The sequence below is a fragment of the Myotis daubentonii genome, chromosome 4, assembly GCF_963259705.1.
Source record: "Myotis daubentonii chromosome 4, mMyoDau2.1, whole genome shotgun sequence".
Taxonomy (NCBI): domain Eukaryota; kingdom Metazoa; phylum Chordata; class Mammalia; order Chiroptera; family Vespertilionidae; genus Myotis; species Myotis daubentonii.
Genome location: NC_081843.1, coordinates 75838356 through 75865075, shown reverse-complemented (window position 1 = coordinate 75865075; position 26720 = coordinate 75838356). Strand labels below are relative to the sequence as shown.

At 45.6% G+C, this 26720-nt stretch overlaps 1 protein-coding gene across 1 annotated transcript in view; it reads left to right on the top strand.

The window, feature by feature from the left end:
- The first annotated feature begins 12268 nt into the window (after positions 1-12268).
- The window catches only part of IQGAP2 (IQ motif containing GTPase activating protein 2), a 269990-nt gene continuing 255538 nt past the window's right edge, over positions 12269-26720 (top strand). The window contains exon 1 of the mRNA XM_059694287.1: positions 12269-12608. Within this exon, the coding sequence (XP_059550270.1) occupies positions 12563-12608 (46 nt within the window). The 5' untranslated portion in view covers positions 12269-12562. The remainder of the gene's footprint in view (positions 12609-26720) is intronic.

Below are 26720 nucleotides of genomic sequence, written 5' to 3'. Positions count from 1 at the left end.
TGGACCAAATCCTTTCTATAGCATTTCCAGCTAAATGCTTTCTTCCTTTTTTTAAAAAAAGCACCACATACAATTTCAAGGAAGCATTATTTTAAGGCTCAAGTTTATACCAGTTAACAAATTTTCTGAGAAGATATAAACTCCAGACATTCAAAAGAGTTTAATGTAACCACATTTTAAAGGAAACTTAAAGTTAACATTATAGTTTGCTAAAGAAATTCCTAATTCTGTCCTATTTTGTTTAACTTTACCTCCTGGGATGTTTTCAATTATTTCAAGAGATTGTAGAATCCACTCTCAAAGTAAAAATAATTTAAATTCATTTAAAAATAATTTAAATAAACATTACTAGATAACATGTAGCACTTGGAATGGGAAGAAGGGCTGAGGGTTTTGTGAACTCTAACAATAAACACTAAGGGTTTAAAATGACTGAACATTAAGCAGTGTTTTTCTGGTGACTGTCATGCCTCCCCTCCCCCAGCTCAACCTTGTGACTGATCAGCAGAAGGTCCCTGTCTTACACTTCAACAACACCACCCTTACTCTATACGTGTTTGCTCATAGTAAATTCTCACAAAAATATGGACCATAATAACTTGGCTACTCCAACATGCTTAGAATACAGAAATTTTAGGAAAACGAAAAGAAGCTGCTATGGACTGACTGTGTCCCCCTACCCCCCATCCTTCTCCCCTCCCCCCAAATTTATATTTTGAAGCCCAAACCCCAATTTGATGGAATTTGGAGGCAGGGCCTTTGGGAGGAAATTGGGGTCAATTTAGGTTCTGAGAATGGGGCTCTCATGATAGGATGAATGCTCTTATAAAACCCTGGCTGGTGTGGCTCAGTTGATTGAGCTTTGTCCCATGCACCGAGTTGTCCCATGTCCCAGGTTACTGGTTTGATTCCAGGTCAGGGCACATGCCCAAGTTGTGGGCTCGATCCCCAGTCGGGAGCGTGCAGGAGGCAGCTGATGGATGTTTGTCTTTCACATGCATGTTTCTCTCCCTCTCTCTCTAAATTCAATAAAAACATATTTAAATATTTTTTTAAACAAACAAAAATAAACAGAAGACACAGGAGATTCTGTCTTCCGCCCTGTATGCATGCAAGCAGCAAAGAAAGGCCATGTGAGGACCTAATGAGATGGCAAACCGGGAAGAGGACCTCCTCAGGAACTCCATCAGCTGGAACCAGGATCTTGGACTTCCCAGCCTCCAGAATTGTGAGAAACAAGTGCCTGTTGTTTAAGCTACTCTGTCTGGTTTATGATATTTTGTTAGAGCAGCCAGAGCTGACTGAGACAGAGGCCCTCACAAACCAGCTGTTTTTACTGACCTGGCTTAGAAATTGTAGAGAACAAATGATCATCTTTATATGTAGTAGGCAGACCCTATTTGTTAATGTCGTTACTTGCCCGGACCCTAGATCTCTACTATGATTGTCAAATCTTTATCGATCACCTACTTATTCTGGGCAAAGGTCAAATTCCAACTGTATGAAAGCTCTCAATTTTTAAACTCCAAGTCTCTAGAAAAAAAAACCCTAGCTTGGAAGATCAGTAGGCTTTCAACAGCTGTAACGCCCCACACTGCTGTCTTAGACCCTCTGGGTTACTTCTTTTATTTACTGCTTGGGGTGTATACATGAAATCTTGGTACAGTACCTCAAGTGCTAACTTTTTTTACATAATAGGAAAACATAAGTATTAAATAAATTAGCATTTGCTAAAGTCTCAAAGGAGGGCACGAATAAAGATATTTGATACAGAATTTCAGAGGAGGAAATAGTCAAGTTAAATTGCAAAAAGGAAAAAACAACACAAAAATAGCCATCCAACAGCCCAGGTAAGAGCTTGAACCAAAGTAGTAGTGGCGATGATGAGAGTGTAAAAAATAATATAAACAGAGCCAATCCAAGTGGAGTCAGAGCTGCCATCCCAGAGGATCTGCCTTCTCCATCCGACTCCTCAAACCTTGGGAATGTTCAAACTGGGCAAAATAACTTTGGACTGGGCCTAAAGAAGCATTGCTTGCAAAGATAGCAAGAAAACAAACATTATGACAACCTACTGAAAATAAAGACCTTCTTTAGAATTAGCATCACTATGTTAACTTATTTGCACCTACAGAGATTTCTTCCTTAGCCTCATGCCCACAGAAATTCCTCCTATTCCGGTCAATGGCCTCCTTCCCTTCCTCATAAATACCTCCAGCCGTCACCTCCTATTCAGAACAGTACTCAGGTCTATACCGGAATCAGTGCTTCCCAAACTGCTACATATATATCAACACTAATAAAAGAGAAAAATGGTAATTGGCGTACGAGCTACCCTTTTCATTGGCTAATCAGGGCTATATGCAAATTAACTGCCAACTAAGATTGGCAGTTAACTGCCAACTAAGATTGGCAGTTAACTGCCAACAAGATGGCGGTTAATTTGCATATGTAGGCACAATGCAGGGAGGCGAAAGGGAAAGCAGGAAGAAGCCCCCTGCCACTGACAGTGATCGGAAACCCAGGGGGGAGCTAAGAGCTGGGGGGCAGGGCAAAGGTGGCCCTGGGGCCGCCTTTGCCCTGCCCCCGAGCTATGATCGGAGAATCAGGTGCCTTTGCCGCCCTGGCCAGTGATAGCAGGAAGTAGGGGTGGAGCCAGCGATGGGAGCTGGGCACGGTCGAAGCTGGCAGTCCTGGGAGCTAGGGGTCCCTTGCCTGGGCCTAAAGCGGAGCCCACGATTGTGGGGCCGCTGCAGCTGCGGGTCCCCGCTGCCCGGGCCGGACGCCTAGGCCAGAGGCGTCAGGCCTGGGCAAGGGGCCGGTCCTGCGATTGGAGGGTGATGGGGGTCAACGCCTGAGGGCTCCCAGTATGTGAGAGGGGGCAGGCTGGGCTGAGGGACACTCCCCCCCACACACACCCCCAGTGCACGAATTTCGTGCACCAGGCCCCTAGTATATATATATTTTAATCTCAAACCCTTGTTGCTTCTCACTTTGGCCTTTTATTTTTAGGTTAACAAGAGCAAAGAAGAAAGAAGAGACATTAACCAACGATAGAGATATTCAAAGACCCACCGAGTCTTAGTGGCTGAGTGGATGCTAAGGAATGGTGCTAGAGCAGTGGTTCTCAACCTTCTGGCCCTTTCAATACAGTTCCTCATGTTGTGACCCAACCATAAGATTATTTTTGTTGCTACTTCATAACTGTAATGTTGCTACTGTTATGAATCATCATGTAAATATCTGATATGCAGGATGGTCTTAGGCGACCCCTGTGAAAGGGTTGTTCGACCCCCAAAGAGGTCGCGACCCACAGGTTGAGAACGGCTGTCCTAGAGGAATCCACAAAGATTGAGGTTTTGAATCTAAGAGACTGAACTGTATATACTAATAGGGTATGGCAATGGGAGGAAAGAGCCATTGGTAGATCGGGGGGTAATGTGGAAGTGGACGATTCTGACTTTTTTACCTGTTGAGTTTGAGATGACAGTCATGTTTATAGCATGACAAAATGCAGGCATTGGTGAGACCTGCTTTCCACGCCGACGACGTGGTGTTCCTTGGTTCACTGTAGCCTTTTATAGTTGGGCTGAGCAGATCCAGATGTGAAGTTAACTCTTGACTAACTGAGCACCCGAACTTTAACAGCTGGTTAGTGACAGAAAGGAAAAAAAAAAGGAGAGGCTTTAAAATAAAACGGGTCCCCACCAAAATGTTTAAGCAGTACGTTGTGAAAGTGTGGCAATTTCTGCTTAGAGAATAGACCATCCTGTGGTCAACCTCTACCTATACCCTAAGTGAAGAGCTAAGAGAGCTAGGAGTCACTAGCAAATCCCCAAATGGAGAAGCCATTTACCAGGAAGTGTGTCCTAGCAGTCCCCGAGGGAGCTGCTGGGTTTTGGAGCAGAAGCCACAATCCCTTTATCATATAATAAGTACTTTCCTAGAAAGATGTGCATATTTGCACATCTAAATTGCTAGCCTATTATTTCAATGAGGCTTTGTTTTGAAATAATATAGATTTGCCTTAATCAAGAAAATTAAATGAATCTGAACTAAAAACTGGAAACCAACAACCTAAGACATTACTTCTATTTTGACTATATTAACAGGTTGCATGTTTCTTTAAAAAAAAAAAAAAATTTGAGCCCTGGCTGGGTGGCTTAGTTGGTTGGAGAGTCATCCCGTGCACCAAAGGGTATGGGTTCAATTCACAGTCAGGGCACATACCTGGGTTGTGGTTCAATCCACAGTTGGGGTGCATATGGGAGGCAATTGATCAATGTTTCTCTCTCACATCGATGTTTCTGTCTCTCTCTCTCTCTCTCTCTCTCTCTTCCTTCCTCTCTCTCTCAAAAATCAATAGAAACATATCCTTGGGTGATGATTAAATATCTATCTATCTATCTATCTATCTATCTATCTATCTATCTATATTTGAAAAGCATTGCAAACACAGAGAAAGTTAGAGAAGATAAAATATCAAATACTTATAGTATATGTACTAGAGGCCCGGTGCACGACATTTGTGCACTGGGGGGGGGGCGGGGAGAGGGCGTCCCTCAGCCTGGCCTGTGCCCTCTTGCAGTCTGGGACCCCTCGGGGGATGTCCACCTGCCAGCTTAGGCAGGAGAGGCAGTAGAGGCTTCCACCACCACCACTGCACTTGCCAGCCATGAGCCCAGCTTCAGGCTGAGAGGTACTCCCCTTGTGGGAGTGCACTGACCACCAGGAGGCAGCTCCTGCATTGAGCGCCTGTCCCCTGGTGGTCAGTGCTCATCATAGCGACTGGTCGTTCTGCCATTTGGTCGATTTGCATATTTGCCTTTTATTATATAGGATCACTTGGATGCAACAAATGCCATATTTGCTTCAGTTTTTAAAGGGAAATTAAATTTTATAGATATATTTGATGTTCCTTGTCTACCTTCTCAGATTCCATTCCCTTCCCTAGTTTCTCAGGGGTTATTGCTATTCTGAAATTGGTATGTTTTTCCTGTGCATGTTTAATGCATACATATGTCCCAATATGTACCCTGTAATATTATTTTATATGTTTGTAATTGCACATAAATGAACATTACATTGTATTTACCATTGTCTATCTTATTTATATATTTTAGTGTGCTTACCCATTCTGCCACTAAAGGACATTTAAATTGTTTCCAGTTTTTCCCTGGAATATCAGAATTCTTTCTTAGCCAAAACTCAAGGACTCAGGTCTAACATCTGGTGCCATTCACCATTAACATCTGTACGAGTTTTCCTCTGTGTGTGGGGCTTTTCTAGAGGATCTTAGTAGATGTGGAATTGCTGGGTTTCAGGAAAGGTACATCTGTCTTTACCTTAACTATTCCTCAAAATGATTGCTCAAAGTACTCACCTCCTGACATTGTGAAAGGGCTCCTGATAGCCCTCACTTGTTGAACATTTAAATTTTTGTCAACATAGGGGTGTTTTCATTTTTATTATCCGATAGTGAAGCCTCTTTCAAAATATCCAAGCTTTCCTGGGTCAGTTAGAAGTTTGTTCGCCTCTCGTTAACTAAGACAGAGTGTTCCAGAAGGGCAATATATGAGTCAGGCAGAGCAAATTAAGCTAGGACTAAGAGCTCCTGCCAAAGACAGATCAATCTGAGATTAAGATAAAGCATACTTGAAGTTAAAACCAATGGGAAAGAATGAATGATTTTAAAAAATGGATTCAGAACAGGTTTACAGGTATGTGGTAGAGCTCTTTATTGAGCGCCTTTCAGATCTTATCGCATCAATACCTATGAGTCCAACAAGAAACTTCCAGGAAAAATCAGTGAAACTTCATCAGAGCTAGTGCCTGGACACAAACTGGACCTGTCCCTAAGCTTTGTGATGGCAAATAGATGGTGATAACTTGGGGCATTTGTAGTGGATCCTTTAGCATTCACCTGGGAGAAGGGAACACATATTTAATAGAAGGTGAACATATTGAAATTTGTAGTTCAGTTTATTAATCTAAAGAATAGGAGTTTGGCTTCTGTGTTGGGGAAAAAGTTGGGACTCAGATAAACAACAATTCCTAGTTAGTATCAGGTATATTTAATATTTAGTAAATTCATAACTGTAACAAACTAGTTGAGCAGCTACTACATTCCAGGCATTGCAGCAAGTTGTAGGCAAACAGCAGTGAAGAATTAGACCAAATCTCAATGGTCAAAAAGCTCACATTCTAGTCCAGGCTGGCGCGGCCTGTGGTTAGAGTGTTGGCCTGAGCACCCAGGGTCGCAGGTTCTGATTCCTGGTCAAGGGCATGCGCCTGGGTTGTAGGTTTATACTTGGCCCCAGAGGGGGCACATTTGGGAGGCAACCGATCAATGCCTCTCTCTCACATCAGTGTTTCTCATTCTCTCTTCCCCTCCCTTCCTCCTTTCCATTCTTTCTGAAAATCAATGGGAAAAAAATATCCTTGGGTGAGGATTTAAATTTTTTTTTTTTTTTAAAAAAGCTCACATTCTAGAAGGAGATGACAAACAATCTTCTACACTAATAAAAGAGAAAAATGGTAATTGGCGTACGACGATACCCTTTTCATTGGCTAATCAGGGCTATATGCAAATTAACTGCCAACTAAGATTGGCAGTTAACTGCCAACAAGATGGCGGCTAATTTGCATATGTAGGCACAATGCAGGGAGGTGAAAGGGAAAGCAGGAAGAAGCTCCCTGCCACTGACAGTGATCGGAAACCCAGGGGGGAGCTAAGAGCTGGGGGGAAGGGCAAAGGCAGCCCTGGGGCCGCCTTTGCCCTGCCCCCCAGCCATGATTGGAGAATCAGGTGCCTTTGCCGCCCTGGCCAGTGATAGCAGGAAGTAGGGGTGGAGCCAGCGATGGGAGCTGGGCACGGTCGAAGCTGGCAGTCCCAGGAGCTAGGGGTCCCTTGCCTGGGCCTAAAGCGAAGCCCACAATCGTGGGGCCGCTGCAGCTGTGGGTCCCCGCTGCCCGGGCCGGACGCCTCAGCCAGAGGCATCCTGCAGGGGCAGGGGCGGAGCCCGCGCGATCGCGGCGCCCCCTGCTGCCACTGCAGGTCCCCGCTGCCCGGGCCAGATGCCTAGGCCAGAGGTGTCAGGCCTGAGCAAGGGGCCGATCCTGCGATTGGAGGGTGATGGGGGTCAACGCTTGAGGGCTCCCAGTATGTGAGAGGGGGCAGGCTGGGCTGAGGGACACTCCCCCCCACACACACACCCAGTGCACGAATTTCGTGCACCGGGCCCCTAGTAAATAAATAATCCACCATCTGGTGTGTCAGGTGATAGATGCAATTGAGAAAAGGCAGGGTAAAAGGGGTAAAATGGGAAGTGAGCCGCCTAGTCAATGCTGCTTTTTCCTGCTCATTTCCAGGCAACGGTGGGGATCATCTTCCAAGTCACTGAACTTCTAACTTTCTTAAGCTGTGAAATGGGAAAAATAATAATGGAATTGTGCATGGTTTCACTTATTTGTGTGCTAGAATGCAGGTTTAAACAGTCTTTCCAAACTTTGATTTGTTTAGAACTTTAAAGCAGAGGAAAAGGCAAGATTGCTGGAAGGCTTGTCGATTTAGCATTGACAAAATATTTGGAAGTTGTCCAAAATTATAGGCTTTAGTGAAATGAAAAAGGACTTCATTGGGAAATTACACACACACACACACACACACACACACACACACACACACACCTATGTACACTAGAAAAAGCAATGGGCAGAGACCCTCAGGAGGCTCAGAAGGTAGTTTAGGCTCTATTCTTCCATAGCCGTGGAAATCCTGCAATCTCTGTGCCTCTCTGTTTTCTTGTCCATCAAATGATGTTAAGAGGCCATCAGTCCTACTTTTTGTCTCCCCAGACACTGCTACCCCCGCTTTTGTTTTTGAGAACCGAAACACTGTTGTGTATATTTCTGTTGTGATTCTTTTTTTTTTTAAATCCTCACCAGAGAATATGTTTTTTTTTATTGGTTTTAGAAAGAGAGGAAGGGAAGGAGAGAGAAAAACATGGATGTGTGAGAGAAACATTGATTGGTTGCCTCCCATACGTGCTCCAACTGGAAATTGAACCCACAACCTAGGTATATGCCCTTTCTAGGGATTGAACCCACAACCTTGGTATATGGGACGATGCTCCAGCCAACTGAGTTACTAGGCCAGGGCCTGATTTTTTTTAAATTTATGTTGGACTGTAACAATTTCCTTTTTAGATATAGAAGTCTCCTTTGCAATAAAGTGCAGTCCTGCTCCTGCTCAGTGTTTCTCTGATCTGGGACAGGGAGAGAAATCCTGACAACCCAAGGCTCCCAGGACTTTGAAAAAACCCTGATTCATTTCTTTCCTGTCGTTTCTTCATGCCTCACTTCTGGCGATGCTTTGAAAGCACACTGGTCACTATTCTGGTAAATATGTTAAAATGATCAATAACATGATATTATTGGAACATCACCAAGTCATTTCAAAGGTAAATGGAATGTTAAAGTTGCATGCCAAGATTTCTATTCAAGCATACCTTTTTAATCCTGTTTGAACCTCTTGATATAAATAATCTGTTATTGTTATAAAAACAAAGCTGCATTTTTTCAAACACCTTCATGCTTATGTCAACTTATCAAAAGGAGAGAGATGGGCCTTAGAAAACAATCCTTTTTTAAAACAATATTTTAAAAAATGTTTTACCATATCTAGTAGTTTTCCAATGTCATCTTTTATTTTACATTAAAGAAAAATCTTTTTGCTTTATTAAAAACATTTTTTCACTAGATGGCTTCAGTTTTTGTTTTTAATATGATGGCAAGCCCAGGGAGATGGCAAAATAAGCTGGCACATTGCCTTGTATCAACCTCCAATGTCAAACCTTAAGAGAAAATAGCCCAGAATTCTGCAGATGAGTTTCTTTTTTGAGATTCTGTGGAGAAGTGATCTGTGAATAGTACCGTTGCCCAGTGAATGCAGACTGGATGGCGAAAGACTAATTTCAGCCCTTGCAAAAAGATGGGAACATTTGCTTTTACTTACAATGTCTTCTTAGTGTTAATTTCTCCATAGAAACATTAGTCATGGTAGAGTCTTGAAAGCTCCCTAGAGCCTTCAGAGAAGAGCTGACCAACTAGAACATGAAGTTAGAACTACCCTCCTGCAGATCACACATATATGCTTCAACCTTCACTTTCTACCATGAACAGATAGTTACTCTCTTTATTACGACCTGTGATCTCTATCTGTGTTGATGACACCAACTTTGTATTAAAACTCCCCTTCATCACTCTTACTGGTGTCAACCTCATTGAAGCGCCCCTTTGCTTTTCTCTTCTACCTCTGCCACAGCCCCTTCACCAGGTGTCTGAACCTCCAAGACGTCTCACTCTATCCGCCCTATAATCTCCTGCAGACTCACCTTCCCTGAACTCCCTGGCATCATGCAGTATCCACGCCGGAACCCTTTAAGAACTCTCAACTGATCCTGTGATAATGTCCAGTCTTCTTAGCCTGACGTTCAGTGCCCTTCATGGTCTGATACCAGTTTCAAGGCTTCTATACTCTCCCACTCTCATGCCCCATCCCTTTGTCGCTTGTCCCTGCCTGTCTTCCAGGAGTGGACATTCTCCATCCAACTCATCCATTTTTCAAGGTCCACCTCAAGCCTCGCTCTCAAATGCTATTGAAAGGCGCACCGCCCGCTTTTCCGGGCGGTTCGGGAGGAGGAGTCTGGCCGCTGGGCTCTGAAATCCCCCCGCCCCCGCCGTAGGGCCTGACTTCCCCCGGAGCGGGTCCGAGTGTCCAGACCGGCTGCGTGGCCAGCGGCGGGCCGAGGGGTGGGGCCAGGCGGGGACGGACCACAGGGGAGGTCATGGGAGCAGAAGGCCTCACCGCCTGGCTCTTTCCACCCTTCCCCCGTGGTCGGCTCCCCCCTTGCCCGCGCTGGGGCCAGGGGTCCATGCGGCACTCGGGCCCGGTCAGGGGGGCCTGCGTGGGCCGGCCGCCGGGCCCCATGAGGCATCGGCTCCCCAGCCCACATCGGGAGCCCAGCGCAGGCTGCCACCCACCTGCTGCCCCCCAGACCGGGCGTCCACGCGGGCCGGGTAGACCCCCGGCCCCAGTGCAGCAGCGGCGCCCTAGCCCGGGGAGGCCGCTGTGCTGCGGTGCACCCGCCCGTGGGCTGGGCCTGCTCCGGGTGGATGCTGCTCTTCCAGAGCTGGGCCGCTCCACCGGCCACACCCCGTGTGCTGAGCCTGTGCCGCCCAGACGCTGCGGGAGTCCCCGTCGGCCCGCAGGCTGGCTGCAGGTGCTGTGCCGGAGGGCCATCCTGCCTTGCAGCGGGAGCCGGGCAAGGACTGCGCCCTCCAACTTGCCTTGGGTCCTCCATTTTGGGACAGAGCCATGTGCTTCTTCCCCGGGGAAGCCGCTGCTAGCCACACCCAGGATTTCTCTGGACTAACCAATAATAATCAAGGGAAGTGCACGCCATCACTATGACCACATCCTGTACCGACTCGCGCCTGGCCAATCGGAGGGGCACACAGTCCCCTCTCCTGCCCTCACTCCACCCCCCCTATAAAACCCCCTGTCCCATCAGGCCTCGCTCTCTCGGCCACTGGACTTTCCGCTGTGTCGGTGGGTCTGGTGAACGGGGAGCGCAAGCTGGCTTGCATTAAAAAGGACTCTTTGCTTTTGCATCTGACTGACTGGCTCCCTGGGGGGTCTTGGGAACTTTGAAATCTGGGCACAACACTATTACCTTCCTTGACCATTCTAATTCACAGTGATTTTTCACCACCTCCAAAAAACATAGACTACCCATTGATTTGGCCCTAAATCACACACTGTACTAAAAATGGGTATGTGCAAGTATAGGCTTGTTAGTACTCAATACATGGAATCGAATCATAGAGGTGGGATGAACTTTAGATATCATTCAAGTCAAGTCAACATCTCCTGAAATACAGGAAATTCTCTCCCTCTGGGTGAACACTGGCTGATGAGATGCGGTGCTTCAAAATGTGGCCTTTTCACCTTTGATTTGCTCTTAAAATGAGTGGCAACTGCTTTTTAAGGAAGAAAACCCCCCACTCAACCCATTCCAACCAAGTGAGAATCTAATGCTTGGGAGGTTGTGTGTGTGTGTGGGGCGGGGGGGGGGGGGGGGGGAGAAATGGGTGGTAGTTAGAATCCTCCTGCTGTCACTCTGATTGAGATTTCCCCAAGTCCAACTGAAACGCCTTGTGCCTATTTTTTTAATAACCACTCTAAGCACGGTCTGCCGATCTTTAGTGTCAGCATCATCTGACCGCTTGTTAGAAATGTAAATTCATGATCCCCGAACCAACTGAACTGGAAACTCTGAGGGTGGGGCCCAAGAATCTGAGTTTCAAGTTAGAGAAGGACTACGCCACCCATATGAAACGGAAAACAGGTGGCCACTTTCTGTGTCTTTGCATACTTAAAAACGGGGCCACTGTCACCTTCAGCTAAATCCCTTATCACTCTACCTGTTTCTTATTTTGCCATCCAGCTGGTCACCCACACACTGCACCTTTGACAAGCAGCTGAGGGAACAGGTATAGAAGAGCCCCCCATTCCTCCAGGCCTTATCCCTCTGAGGCACAAAGAGAAAAGCAGCTCCAGGTGACCGCACGAAAACCCCCCTTTTAAGACGGGCCCCATGTGGTTTAATTTCCTTAAAAGCCTCGCCGGAAGAGGTTTTTGTGTGTGCGACCCCAGCTGGGCTGGGCCGTAGTTTTTTACCGCGCGGAAGAGAGGCAGGGCGGGCCGAAGTCGAAAAGAGGGTGACTCCCAGTTGTGTTTTGAGTGGTTGCTTGGGTATCTCGCCCCTCCAGCAAACACTCTCAGTTTCTTGTCATGAAAGGGGAACCCTGTATTTTGTAGACAAGGAGGCAGAGAAGCAACTTTCGAAAGGGGGGTAAAAAAAAAGACGAGAGATCAAGGCTCCATCTCCCCAGGGGAAAAGGAACCGCGCTGTTTGTCCTGTAAGAGCAACACGCTGGGCGACGGGGGCTGCCTGCGTCTTCTGCGGTTTTCCTTGCTCTGGCGCGCGGGGGTTCACTTCCACCCTCTAACGCTCCAGACGTGAAGCGTCAGGCGGGCGCTGTAGTCCGGGCCGCCAGCTCTATCCCGGCCCCAGCTGCAGGGGATCCCGGCCCCGCGACCGCGCAGCCACTTTCTCCCCGGCCGGGCAGGGGCGGGTCCTCGCGGCCCGGGCGCTGCGCCCCACACGCGGTAGGGGTCGCTGCGCCGCGGCGCGCTCGCTGCGCGTTGGATAACGGGGCCGGGCTGGAGGAGAAAGGAAACCTGCCGAGGGAGGCGGCGGCAGCCGAGAGGGAGCGAGGAAGGAGAGTTCACTTTGGCTCCGTTGTCAGCGCGCGGCGGCTGCACGGGCGCTGACGAGGGAGCAGCGAGGGAGCCGGTCGCCCATCCCGGGACGGCTCGGGGAGGGCAGCGAGAAGCCGGATACGAGCGCGCCGGCGGGGCGCGGAGCCGGCGAGCCTGGCGAGCGAGGGAAGCCGCGGGGGGCGCGCCCGGGGCGGGCCCCCGGAGCCGCGCAGGATGCCCCACGAGGAGCTGCCGTCCTTGCAGAGACCCCGCTATGGCTGTAAGTGCGCCGGGCGTGCGGGTTCCCACCGCCGGGGAACCCTCTTCCCGAGGAACGCGTTGGAAAAGCCGAGGGAGCCGGGTGCGCGCCGCGGGGAGAGCGGGAGGGCAGCGGCTGTGTGGCTGCAAAGTTGGGAGGTGGAGTTGCAAAGGGGAGGAAGCGACGCCCTCCCACTCTCCCCACACATTTCAGATCCCCAGCTGGCAACACCTACGCTCTACCCGCAACCCCCGCCCCCCCGCCCCGGGGCGCGCCGGCAGCGCTGGGTCTGCGCGCTGGGACCGACCAGGTTGGGGGCTTATGGGTATCAGGTGAGGAGCCCGCGGGGCTCCAGGCCGCTGCTCGCTTGGGCCAGGGGGTGGCGTAAGGGACCGGATTCGGCCGACTCGGAAGGAAAGGAAAGTTTGTTTGCTGCGGCTACAGGTGGGCGCAGAAGTGGTGTGCCCGCGCACTGCGCTCGCGTGGCCAGCGCGGCTTTTCTGGAAGGCAGGCATTTCCTCCTATCGCGCTCCCTCGGGCTTCACCTGAGCCGAAGGAGCCAGTTTGGGCCCCACAGATGTGAACCCTTTCGTGCTGCTGCCGAAGGGAACACCTCCGGCCCCAGCGTCTCCTCGCTCCCCTCTAACCCCGCGGGGACAGTGCCGCGACGCGGGAGGGCTGCCGCGGAGAGAGGAGCGCGCGTGACTAGAACGAGACGGTGTCCATTACCCCAGGGCCTGCCCTCTGAGAGAGGTTGCTTTAGAGGCGGGTCGGGGGTGGATGGAGCCAGATTAGCACCAACCACGTGGCTTCGTGTGCAGAGTTCAGAGTCTTTACTAAACATGTGCCAGGAAGTATTTCTTCTAAAACAAACAGAAAGTTGGCGCTCGTTCGCGCTCTCTCTCTCTCTCTCTCTCTCTCTCTCTCTCTCTCTCTCTCTCTCTCTCTCTCTCTCTCTCTTTCCCTCTTTCCCTCTCCGTCTCTCTCTCTCTCTCCAGGGTTGCTCCTATTAGTGAGGCTTGGCCACGGACCACAGGTTAATCTTTGTGGAGGCTGGCCTTGGTGGCAAAGGTACCAGGTTTTGGGTAAGGTGGAGTCGTAGGGTTGTTTTTTTGTGGTTTGCCTGGTTGGGAGGCCCACACACTTGCCTAAGAAAAAAAAGGGGAGTAGTCAACTTGTGTAAGTTCCCGCTCCCCTTCCTTGGAATGGAGTGTCAGAGATGGCAAGTTCATTTTCCAGCGTGACCCTGCTGGTGTCAGGCAGTGAGGAGGAGGCCTGGGGAGTCAGCTGAAGTCTCCGTGCTCTAGGGAAATGCATTCAGCAGTTAACCAAGACCCAGTTCTTTGCAGCCTTAGTTTGCACTTTGGTAGACCACACAGACAGCAGAGTTCCTTGGGTGCAAGGAGGCATGCTGGGCTCATCCAAATTGGAGAAAGCCCTTTATATATGTGACAAGCTCCCAGAACATGTAGTAGCACAAGCATGTCAAACTCAAAGGCTAACACGGGCCAAACAAGGTTTGTTTATGTGGGCCGCAAAAAAAAACAAAAGCTTCAATTTTCATAGAAACGTAGGTTTATTTGGATAGAGACATGCTGAATACGAAGGGCTGAAATAAATGAGTAATTGTTAACATAAAATAATAGAACATTTTAATAAAATTAACATTTTTTCTTGAACATTCACTTACCAGACACTGAATAACTGCACAAATTAATAAGTGTAACAAAAATAAACCTATTTTTCTTGTTCTCCGAGAGCAAAATATTTCCTGTTGCTCGCACCAAACAAGTCAGTCCAAGACTAATGATGTGACAATCATTCGCTGCTAGTATTAGTGGAGAGAAATGGTGCACCTGCATGTAAGGCGTGTAAGGGAAATGGATGCAACATTATCATCGTAATCAGTCATTAGCAAACGTTGTAGTTCGTTATTCATAATTATGTATAACAGAATATTGTAAAAATTAAGTTAAGACATTTTTATTAAAACGTTTCTTACATACCATTATATTGGCTGGGCCGCAAAAAATTCATGTGGGCCGCATGTGGCCCCCAGGCCGCGAGTTTGACATGCTTGTAGTAGCATCACTGTCAAATTATAAGATGACCACAAAGTCTGGAAACTGGGTGACTATGTCACATTTTAAACCATGGTCTGTTCCGTGTGCGGCCCTTCACTAGTTCATTGTGGTGTGAAAAGTTGCAGTGAGTGGAGTGTGTTCATGCAGCTTTCCATCTGTCTCTGCATGTGCATCTGACATGTTGCTTCGTTTTCATTAATTACACCTCTCAGAAGCAGCAGTCGAGGAAGTCAGATCCCACGGGCGTGAAGAGCGCTCCACATGGCCACTGTCTTAGGAAATCATCATCCAGCTTTCCTCCCGATTCTGGTCCCATATGCCACCTTGTCAGAGTCACTCCTGTTTACCTTCCCCCAGGTCATGAAGAGCTGGCATTCTTTGGTCACTTAATGTAGTAGTAAGTGGGAAATATTTGCCAGTTTCCAGACTTTCGGGCCACCCTGAAATGTGAAGGCTTTAATGCCATAGCCTGTAAGGTCCTAAAATGAACATTTCTCTGGTTTTGATACCAGTTGTGTGACTGGCACATGTTCGTCATCTATTTTGAAAGTATCTGGTGGCATATACATTAGTGTTAATAAGTGCTACCTAACATTGACTGTTTATGCAAAAGGGGATGATATGATGTCTTGGGATAGATCATTTCTGGTTGTTGTTGGCTTTCTGGGCTTCTGTCAACACGAGGACAGTGCAGGCTTGTCCTTGCTGTGTTGCATGATCGGGCTTCACGTTTTACTTTTTGTGGGTTTGGTAAGTACAGGTTCAATAAAACCTCAAACTATACCAAACAGACTTTATCCCAGACATTTAAAAATAAGCAAAGTCCCAATACATTCCCTGTTCATTGTTACCATTTCAGTTCCAGTGTTGTACACTTTGAGTAAAAGGAACTTGAGACAGGGCTTTAAAAACAGCATTTTGGTAGTTTGAATTAAGTTGTTAGAGTTGTTTCAGGTCTGGTCTTCTGTTTGCCATCTCTCCTTCTCCCCTTGAAATGCCTTTTAATTTAGTAATTCTTGTACAGGGTAAATAAGCTCAGCTCAGACTGTTAGAGTATCTTTCCTCTCCGCCAGGCTGAGTGTCTGTAAAACACTGTGGAGTGAGCTGTACTTGAGAGATTTCTCAATGAGTTCTCCAGGAAGGCGCCCTTCTCAGATTTCTCTCTTTCCTTCTTCTTTTTTTCTGACATGAGAGATTGCTGAAATCTTCCTGATTACACATTGGTGCAGTGAATTAAAACGAAAGAGACCACTTTCTGTTTAATTTCTGCTGCTTTCATGTTGGCCACATCCCCCTGCAACCTGTGAAGTTATTTTGTGTGGTATTACTACAGAATAAAATTAAAATATCAGCTTTTCACTAGATGCAGTTCTGCAGGAAAGAACTGAGAAAAAAAAAAGGGAAAGGTGGAAACTGCTGTACTAATTTAGACAAAACTAGAAGAGTATGTATTATAACCAGAATGTTTTTTTACACTCAAAACCAAATTTAAATGACACTTTAGGTATATGTTCAGAAATGACTTTTGTGCTATTGTAATGAATTATGATGTATTTTCAAAGTAATTCTTAAAATAACATTTCTACCATGATCTCTCAAAAGTTTTGTTCTAGTTAAAATTGAGAGTTAAAAAGGCCAGTAAGGGCAAAAGTGGGGCGTTGGGACCAGATTTATCACTAACTCATTCAACATTTAAGTGCCTACTGTGGGTCTGTAATCAACGTTCATGTAGTAGGAGCTGTGGTTATCTACCTTTTGCATTCCTTTCCTCTCATGAGAAACATTGTAAAATTAATAGTAATCAAGGTTTCACTGTTGGTTTCTTTTAAAACGAGCAACATAAACCCTGTGTGTGTGTGTGTGTGTGTGTGTGTGTGTGTGTGTGTGTGTGTGTTGCAGAGGAAGGAAGGTTCTGGCTGATGCTTTGAGCTTTTGAATAATGCTCTTGTCTGAATGGTGGGATTTCTAAATCACCTGGTAACTGGAATATTGGAGTTGCCCACTCCAATAAGTAAACTTACCTCTTTACCAGCATCAGCCGGAGATGAAAAAATGTCAGTTCTGAACTAGTTAAACTTGGGTGTGTAAAACAGGATTGAATACATCTGTGTTTAATGCAGCATGGCTCTAACATTCTGTTAGTGCTTTCATTCGAACTGCAGAAGGTTTGAGATGTGTGCAGTGTCCCTGTGATGCTGTCTTTGGGAGACAAAAAGTCAAGTCACTCCTTCATAGGCTAATGTTTCGGTTGAGCATTGCACAAGGAGCTTTAAGGTCAACAGCTAAAGTGTTGTTTTAGTATGCTTTTAACTTTAATTACACATGTTGTTAGCCAAATGACTTGTTTGGGAGAGTTTAAGCTTGCAGTACAGAGTTTGTGTTAGATTTTAGTGTTACTTAGGATGTTAGCTAACCCCTTTGCTGTTACCCCTCACCTTTCTACTCCAAAAGCTTTTAACAGCTCATTTTATTTAAAAGGTTAGTATCCACACAAAATAACCAAAAGAGAAACAAAGGACACTCAGCTTCTGATTTGGTAGTCAGATAAGTCGGACAGGGTGGTAGGCAGTTCAGCATGGGTGTGGAATTAAGGTGTGTGAACGTATTCAGGGCGGCTGCTCTTCCTGTGCTATTGTTATCAGCTGCTCATTACCTTTGAGCGGGCCACTAGCTTCCCCATTTCACAAAGAAGCTGAAATCCAGGATGTTGTCTCCAGGCCACACCGTTAGCAGGTTACAGTGGGAACTGGAAAGCCAGCGCTTGTCAGAACCTGAAGCTCATGGGCTATGGCCAGTTCACCTCCCTTGAATGGACTGTAGGTGTTTTACCCCTTGTGTCTGTTTAAGGCGTTTGCCATGACTTCATCAAACTTCAGAAACCTGTAGCCATTCGGATAGTACGAGCTTAAAAGATGATGCATGGGATTCTCTAAAGTTGATCCCCCAACCCGCCTGCCCCAAGGAAAAGCATAGAATACGTGGGCTTTTTACAGAGTACATTCAGGCTTCATTAAAGGATTGCACGTCTATGTAGAGACTTACCATCGCACTTCGAGGCACTGAAATAAAAGAAAGGCTTTTCCATAACATAATGGCATGCTCCAATGACTAGAAATACAATAATTTGTAAAACACACTTTATTACATACACCGACCATGCCTTAAAGTCTGAGGTTGATGAGAAATCAGGCAGAAGCTTGCAGTGAGCTGACTGACCGATACTTTTTCACCTTCCTGTTCTATTTCAGTTTTCTCCCTTGAAAGGCATGATGGTGTTGATGAAATGGCAGAAGCGTTGGAATTGAGTAGATGTGGGTTCGAATTCAGACTTGGCCATTGACTGCCCTTGTAGCCCTGAGGGTTTCTCCTGTAGTTTGAAAGGTGTTTTATATTCCTGTAACAGTGGCTGTTGTGGGTTCCTGGCACATGTGTGAAACAAATAGCAGTCATTCAATTAATTGGGCACCTAACATGTATAGCATACTATAGATAAAGGAAAAATGACTAAGATGTTTACAGCTTATAAGAAAACCTGGAAGGTAAAGAATAGCGCTTATACTAGAGGCCTGGTGTATGAATTTATGCATGGGTGGGGTCCAGCTGACCCACCCCAATGGGGGCCCATCAGGCCAGGCTGGTGGGGATGGGCCGTCATAGCCACTGGTCATTCTGGTTGTTCTGGTCGTTCTTCTGGTCTGGTCGCTGGCCTTTTATATATATAGATTAGTGTACCTTCAAGATCTGTCGCAGTGAAGACATGAGAGTGATTGACCGATTTAGATGGGGGCAGCGGGGACTGCCACAAAAGTTTTGAGTTTGAACATGACCTTGAAGGAAGGTCAGAGGAAAACTGAAAGGCATCTCAGTGTATTTGTTGTGTGGGTAGTTTGGTGAGGTTGAAGCTCAGGGTGTATGGATGGTGCTGTGGAACAGAGTTGTAGCTGGAATGGGTTTATCATGGAATTCTTTATATGTAGGCAACTAAGGGCAAGTAGAGTTGTCTTGGGGAGAGAAGCTTGAGCCAGTCTCTCACGGAAGCAAAAGGATCTTTTTTCTTTTTAAACTTTTCATTACACTTCCATTGATGAGTGGTCCAGTGAAGTTGGGAATGGTGGGAAGGTTAGGTGTGGTTGGAGTGCATGGTGTTGGGAACTGAGGGAGGGGGGTGGGGCTTGGGATGGGTGCCTTTGCTGCCCTCTTCTCTCTCTCTTTGGCTCAGAGGCATCTTAACCATGCTTCTAGGTTTGGGAATTCTTTTGGATGCGCTGGTTTGTCAGGTAGTTCTGCTTGGATAGACCAGAAGTTACTGAACAGTGATTATGCTTTTGGAATTGATGCCATTCAATGATACGAAGAGAGGTAGGTGTAGACTCTCTTGCTGGAGCCTAGCAGACTCCAGCCAGGGAGACAGACAGCTAACTCTAAACTATCCCAGAAGGTAAATTCTTTGAGAGCAGGTAAGAAAAAAGGGGTAGGCAAGGATCTTGGCGAGGATCCTTGTGCAAGGGCGAAAAAACGCCTCTGTGTGGTTACCTCTTCACTGTGCTTGCAGGTTTTTGTCAAGTAAGTGTAAACACACAGCACATGCCTGCATGCTTATTTACTGAATTCACTGTGTTTTTGATTTGAGCATACACATGGACCACATCCAAACCCAGGCATTGATTTCTATACAGCTTTGTGTTTATTTTGGTATGGCTTTAAGGTTGCTTTTCTCCCTTCTGGGAAACAAATGTGATTTGGAAGATCAAGTCCAACATCCCCACTGACGAAGGGATTAAGTGAGATCAGCTCCTTAAGGATGGAGGTGGAGGTAGTGCTCTTAGGAGCCACTGGGAAGGCTAATGAGCTGGAGAGACTTTTTGTATAAAAGGGAGGCTCCAAGCCTGGCAATTCTAATCCTTGCAGAGGTGTCTGGACAGTAAGGGTTGTATAATGTCCTCTTCCTCCACTTTTTTCCCCTCTAGGACAACTTAAAGTAAGTGTTTCACTCTTTCACTTATTCACAGTTTTTGGAACAGTTGCATGTTAGCGAAATACTATTAGATAGGCTTACGTGCACCAGGTCATCCCCACATTGCAGGGAAACTACAGATTGTTTATTCTGCTATTGGTTAAAGATAGAAGGATATCCCTATGATATTGCGTGGGATCCCCCCAAAGATGACTTTTAATTATTCTCCTTTTCCATTACTACTAAATCTCTGATGGAAGACATTTCATATCATTTAAAAAAAATTAAGGTAGATTAGTTCCTGATAATTTTGTCTCAATTCTCATATTTTGCTGCCAAAATGAATTCAAACTTAAGCAGTGTCAATTAATGCATTTCCTTAGTCATCTCCATATAAAAAAAGACTTGATTTGAATGTGATTGAGTCAACATATATTTCAAATACTTAAGTAATGTTTATGCTCAGTAAGCAGCTGGTAGCCTGGTACCCTGGTACCCTGGCACCTAGAAGAGGCTTAATACTTTCTTTAATACTTGCTGTTATTACAGCTTTTCCTTAAAATATCTAGACTGTACTGTTTGTGCAAATGAGGAACATGCTTCTATTATCTGTCAAATTAAAGATAATCTCAGTAGCTTTCAAGTGCCAGGCAAATATTTAATGTTGAGTTTAGGTTTACTTTCACTCTCTGTGGAACCTATGCGAGTTATTTTGATTTCTCTGTGCCTCCATTTTTTTGTTTGTTTGTTAGTTTTTGTTTATTTTTTTACCTACAAAATGCAGGTGGGAAAGTGCACGTTCAAAGGGTTAAATGGCTTACTGCATGAAAACATTAAGATGTGCGAATTGCCTGTTACAAAACAGTCACGGGGATGTCAAATACAGCATAGGGACTATAGTCAATACTATTGTAGTAACTCTGTATGGGGTCAGATGGGTACTCTACTTCCGGGGGTGACCACTTCATAAGTTGTATAAATGTTTAATCACTGTGTTGTACACCTGAAACTAATATAATATTGTATGTCAACTGTAATTGGAAAAAAAATCTTCTTTTTAAAGAAACTTTACTGTTCAGAATGTGCTTCCACAGAGTCAGCACTTAAACAGTGATGGTGATGACACCAATACCACCCTGACCACCATAGCCCCTCACTGTCTCCCCTTCCCGCATCCCTTTCTCACTTCAACAGGAAGGATTTAAAATCTTGGCTCCATACTCTCTCGAAAGCATATACGCATGGGAAAATTCTTCATCTATATGGCAATGGAGCCCATCTCAATGTGGGTGGAGATCAAATTTAGTATTGTTAATATACTTAAAAAAACACCCCAATGTAGATATTACTATTTCCAAAGGAAGTTGGGTGGGGATTGAGTTTCTACACTGCTTTTTGGGTCATTTTTGAAATGATCGTGGTAGGTTTGGGTTTGATCCCAGGGCTGGGTGTGTGCCTGAGGCAATCGATGTTTCTCTCTCACATTGATGTCTCTCTCTCTCCGCCTCCCTCTCCTTTCCTCTCTCTCTCTAGAATCAATGAAAACCATATCCTCTGGTGAAGATTTTTTTAAAAAGAAATGGCTGTGGTAGTTGTCACTACCTTAGTGAGGAATTGTCACTCCGCAGTTACTAGCCGCCCTGTTGCCTCCTTCACGGTTACGTTGCTCATTGCTGCTGCTGCCGGTTTGAAAGCCCAAGGGTTCTTTTTCTTTTTCTTTTTCTTTATTGATCAAGGTATTACATATGTGTCCTTAGCCCCTCATTGCCCCCACAGCCCCCCACTCATGCCCTCTCCCCCTGGTGTCTGTGTCCATTGGTTAGGCCTATATGCATGCATACAAGTCCTTTGGTTGATCTCTCCTCCTTACCCCCACCCTCCTCTACCTTCCCTCTGAGGTTTGATGGTCTGATCGATGCTTCTCTGTCTCTGGATCTGTTTTTGTTCATCAGTTTATGTTGTTCATTATATTCCACAAATGAGTGCGATCATGTGATATTTATCTTTCTCTGACTGGCTTATTTCGCTTAGCGTAATGCTCTCCAGTTCCATCCATGCTGTTGCAAATGGTAAGAGTTCTTTCTTTTTTACAGCAGCATAGTAGTCCATTGTGTAGATGTACCACTGTTTTCCTTGTGTAGATGTACCGCTTATCTATTGATTGGCACTTAGGCTGTTTCCAAATCTTAGCTATGGTAAATAGTGCTGCTATGAACATAGGGGTGCATAATGCTATCAAAATGGGAAGGAGCTACTTGAGTAAGTTCATCTTTGTGCCTGGTTCAGATTGCAGAGCTTGACTTGGCTACCAGGATCAGCCAACCTTCTGGTCAACCTGGTGTTTGAAGGGAGGTGGGGAAGAGGAGGGGGAAGTACAGAGTTCATCAGACACCCCTTAGGGTTTACTGCCTCTAGAAAGTTAGTGAAGTTTTAGTTCCATGGCCCCAATGAAGCTCAACTTACAGGAATAACTGGAACGTTGGAACCATTAGAAATAGAGAAACTGGGCTGCTTTTCACTTGCTCACTTTGATTCTTCATTCATTCTACCTCCCTCCCCTTTCTGCCAATTTGTTTGTTTAGTTCTGGCAAGTTTCATATAAATGTTTCCTATTGACCTGTCTACTCACTTCCCCAAAAAGAGATTATTGGAATCAGCCAGACTTGGCTGGTTCCTACCTGGGTTCTTGGGTACACCCATCACTTTGGAGTTCTCTGCCTCAGCTCTGGGCTGACCAGGTAGGCTTTACAGGGTGTGGTAGGGGGCCTGGCAAGATGTCAGTCATACAGAGTCTGAGTTCTCTCTCCACCCACCCCCTAAGCTTTGTTTCCCGCCCCCCCCCCCCCATATGATCCATTGTCTTTCCAGATTCTTGCTCCTATTAGGAAGTTTGTCTGGGAAATGGTCAAATGCAAACATGTTTTCACTTTCATTCTATCTCTGAGTTTTATTTTCCAAAAAAAGAAAATACTCATTAAAAAATAGATAATATTAGATAGATACAGTTCTCTCTCCACGAGAAGCAGGGCCCCATGAGTCCTCGCCTTGCGCAGGCACTGACTGTGTGACGGTCCCAGAGCTTTCTTCCTCAGTTCTCCAATACTAGAATGTTTGCTGTTGTCGGTTTGAATTTGCCAACAGTTCAGAGGGTTGTACCTGCGTGTTCCTCATTGACTCTGGCAATAACTTTCACATTCAATTAGGTGAACTCTGAGAAAGAAAGGAAACTTTTAATGTGCTTCCATGTAGCAGTTTTGAAATCTCTGAAAATCTTTGATCTGTACAGTAGGACAAACAACATTTAGCAACCAAACAGGGAAAGTACACTTAACATGTGTACTTGTGAATATCTCTAGAAGGTTGTGCAAACATCTCTTTAAAGGTTGCCTTTGTGTGGGGGACTGAGGGCAAGGGTGGGAATACTATTTGAAATTGTTTTTTTCCATGTGTTACCTTTCAAGAAAAACAAAGCCAGTGTGTTTTGAAAATACTACATTGATTGCCCTGAGGAAAGCACGGATAAAATAGAACAGCAATATAATCCCTGAGGGTGGGGACCGTGTCTTTTGGTCACTGCTATATCTCCAATGTCCGGTACATAAGTCAGTCAACATGTCTTCAGTGATTCTTTCTAGATCAGTGACTTTCAACCTTTTTCATCTCATGGCTATTGTTGTGTTGGCTGTTGTTATTTTTTTTATTTGACAATCGAAGGGAAAAGAGGTCAGTACCCCTGACTAAATAGCCAGGCATTGCATGTTTTAGAAATTCTTGTGGGCCCTGGCCAGTGTGGTTCATTGGAGTGTCATCCTGTATACTACTGAAAGGTTGAGGGTTCAGTTTCTGGTCAGGGCACATGCCCAGATTGTGGATTCCATCCCTAGTCGGGGTATGTTCAAGAGGCAACAGATCGATGTTTCCCTCTCACATCGGTGTTTCTCTCTCCATTCCTCTCTCTCTAAAAAATCAATAAATAAGTAAAATTTTAAGAATGCTATAAAAAATTCTTTTGGTGCACCAGTTGAAAATTGCTGTTCGAGATCGTGGGTGAATGAAACACTTTTTTTCCTTCTCTAAATTTCCTACTATAAAAATGTGTCTATAGTTAGAAAAATTACAACAGTTACCTTTTACTGCTCAAGATACAAAGTTCTCATTAGCTATAAACTGTGTCTTGGGAAAATTAATGTCTGAAAACAGGTCTGTTATTATTGGAAGGAGGTGTAATTTTCCAGGTGTATATATGTGTGTGTATGCATGTATGTATGCGTGTACATGTGCACAGGTATGCATGAGAGAGAGATTGAGAGACAGAGATGGAAAGACTGAAGTGTTGAAGGTCCAGGACTCTAGCTGTTACGCTGTATAGAGACAATGAAAGGTTCGATTAAAAACATAAGGAATCAACATGGTGAAGTTAGCAATGGTGACATACTCAAAAGCCCAGGTGCGCAGTAGCTACTCAAGGTTTTTAAAATTTGTGGAGGGAAAGACTATAGGAAGCTGATCTGTAAAAGGCAATCAGGAATCAAGAATAGTGTCCACATACAATAAAGGTTGCTGACATAAAAGGAGGGGATTATTCTCTGGACTCAAGGAGAACCTCAAGAGCCTGGAAGGACATAGAACACCCATGACTTCTCTTTCATGCATTAGGAGGTGCAGGGTGCTGTGTGTGCATGATGGGACTTACATGGGGTTTGCAGACCCAGGGCCTTCAGGGGTCAAGGGTGACTGGAGCCTTATATAAACATGATAAGGAGCTTTGGAGAGTCCCTCCACTGGAGATGGCCTTTGCTATCTTAGTCCCTCAACTTGGTAGGAAAATATTTGTGAACAGTGAACAGTCAAAACCAGATCCGTCTATGGCAGCCGTGGGCAAACTACGGCCCGCGGGCCGGATCCGGCCCATTCGGCTGTTCTATCCGGCCCGCGGAGCTGAAAGAGCGGCGGGTTCTCTTGCTCTCCCCTCCGCTCCTTCTCCAGCAGCAGTGTTAACACGTATTAGTTCACACAAACACTCCATCCATGCTTTTGTTCCGGCCCTCCGGTCCAGTTTAAGAACCCATTGTGGCCCTCGAGTCAAAAAGTTTGCCCACCCCTGGTATGGGCTTCTTGGCTTCTTGGAAGCTGCCATTGTCCCCTGCCATTATGTTGTAAAACTCAGGTAGCTGTGATGAAGTATTGTCACCTTAAGGTGATGAGAGACATGAAACACCATGATGGCAAGGTCAGCATCTAGCATCTGAAGTCTTAGATTGAGGTGTCACTTTGTGACATTGGGTATGACTTTTCTGAGCTTCCGTCTACATCTGAAAAAAAATGAGTTTATTTTTATCTTAAAGGGGTGTGAGGTATGAGAGATTGATTTGAAAACTGGTCAGATGTGTTTGTGTGATGGTGGTGGTTGGGGGGTAATTTTGCCATTTATTTGCATAACCATTTGATGTAGTCTTAATAGTGTTGGAAAGGGTTTATCACTTAATCACCTATCTCAAAGCAGTGCCACTTTAGTTTTTGTGACATATGCTGTTTGGAATGGGACTTCTTTCCCCCTCCTCCAGCTTTAAAGGCAAGTTCTTGGCTTTTGGTAACAATTTGTTTGATATATCCATTTTCCAAATCCTAATATATAATCTTTGGCCAGGTCCTTCCTTGTCCATTGGAGCATTTCTCTTACTAGGAGTGTAAATGTTGAAAACACAGGTGAGTAATAGGACCCTGAAAATTGAAAAGACTTATCAAGAATTGCATCTTTGAGACTCTGCTAGGAGAATGTTTCGTGCAGGGAGACGTCTTTGTGACATAGGAAATCTGCTTTTTTAACAACTCAGCGATGAAACCTGGAAAGGTTTACCTTCTGTCTCCTACTCTGCTGATAGACCTCATTTCTTTATAAAGTTGAGGTTGTTGTGGTTTATTGTTAAATAAAAGAGGGGTGAAAGGCAGGACAGTTGGGTCATCTGGGGGCCTGAGAAGATTTTCCAGAGGGCCAGCCTCCCAGGTTAATTGCAAGTCTTTGACTGCCATCCACACCATCGTCATGTCACATCCTGGCTTAGAGCTCTTGTAGCTTAGTTGTCAACCTGGTTGCCCATTAGAATCTCCAGAGGAACTTAACAAATAAATCGCTGATTTCCTAGGTCTCATCCCCCAGATGTTCAGTGTATTTATTTTGGGGTAGGGTTCTGGCATAGGTATTTATGGTTTTGTGTTTCTATTAAATATTTTTGAACCCTCAACACCTCAAAGAGCAATACAGTGAACATCCATTCATTTCACTTAGCTTCACCAACTGTTAGCATCTTGTCACACCATTCCACGTGCAGACATTAGCAGCTCACCCCTAAACGCTTCAGCACGTGTCTCACGTGCCAACAAGGACGCTCGCCTTCACAACCACATCCTCAGTACCCCGGGTTCAAGTTCACCATCCAACATAAATTCCACACCAAGATTTTCCCCATCTGTCCTTGGTTTGGATCCAGGGTCCAGTCAAGTTTCTCACATTGCCTTTGGCTGTAATGTCCCTTTGGTCCTCCCCTGGCTGGAACAGTGCTCCTGTATCCCTCTCCATTCAGTGACGTTGACTGTCCTGAGGAACCCAGGTCTGCCTCCTGGTATGAGTGCCTCCCGAGTGACACTATTTCCTTTGGCTGCATCACATCGGGACCACCATGTCCATCCTCCCACTAGTGGCAATGAATAAATACTTTAAAAAATTCCCCTAGGATGCCCGGCCGGTGTGGCTCATCTGTTGAGCCTCGACCCAGGAACCAAGAGGTCACCAGTTCGATTCCCGGTCAGGGTACATGCCTGGGTTACAGGCTCGATCCCCAGTAGGGAGTGTGCAGGAGGCAGCCGATGGATGATGTTCCTCTCTCATTGATGTTTCTATCTCCCTATCCCTTTTCCTTCCTCTTTCTCTAAAAATCAATAAAAAATATATTTTAAAAAATTCCCTAGGAGATTATAATGTATAACCAAGGTTTGTAATTCGTTGAATTAGTCAAAATCCCTCACTCTGTATATGTGTGTTTATTGTAAAATATACATTAAAGTACTATTTTAACTATTTTAAGCATACAGTTCTGT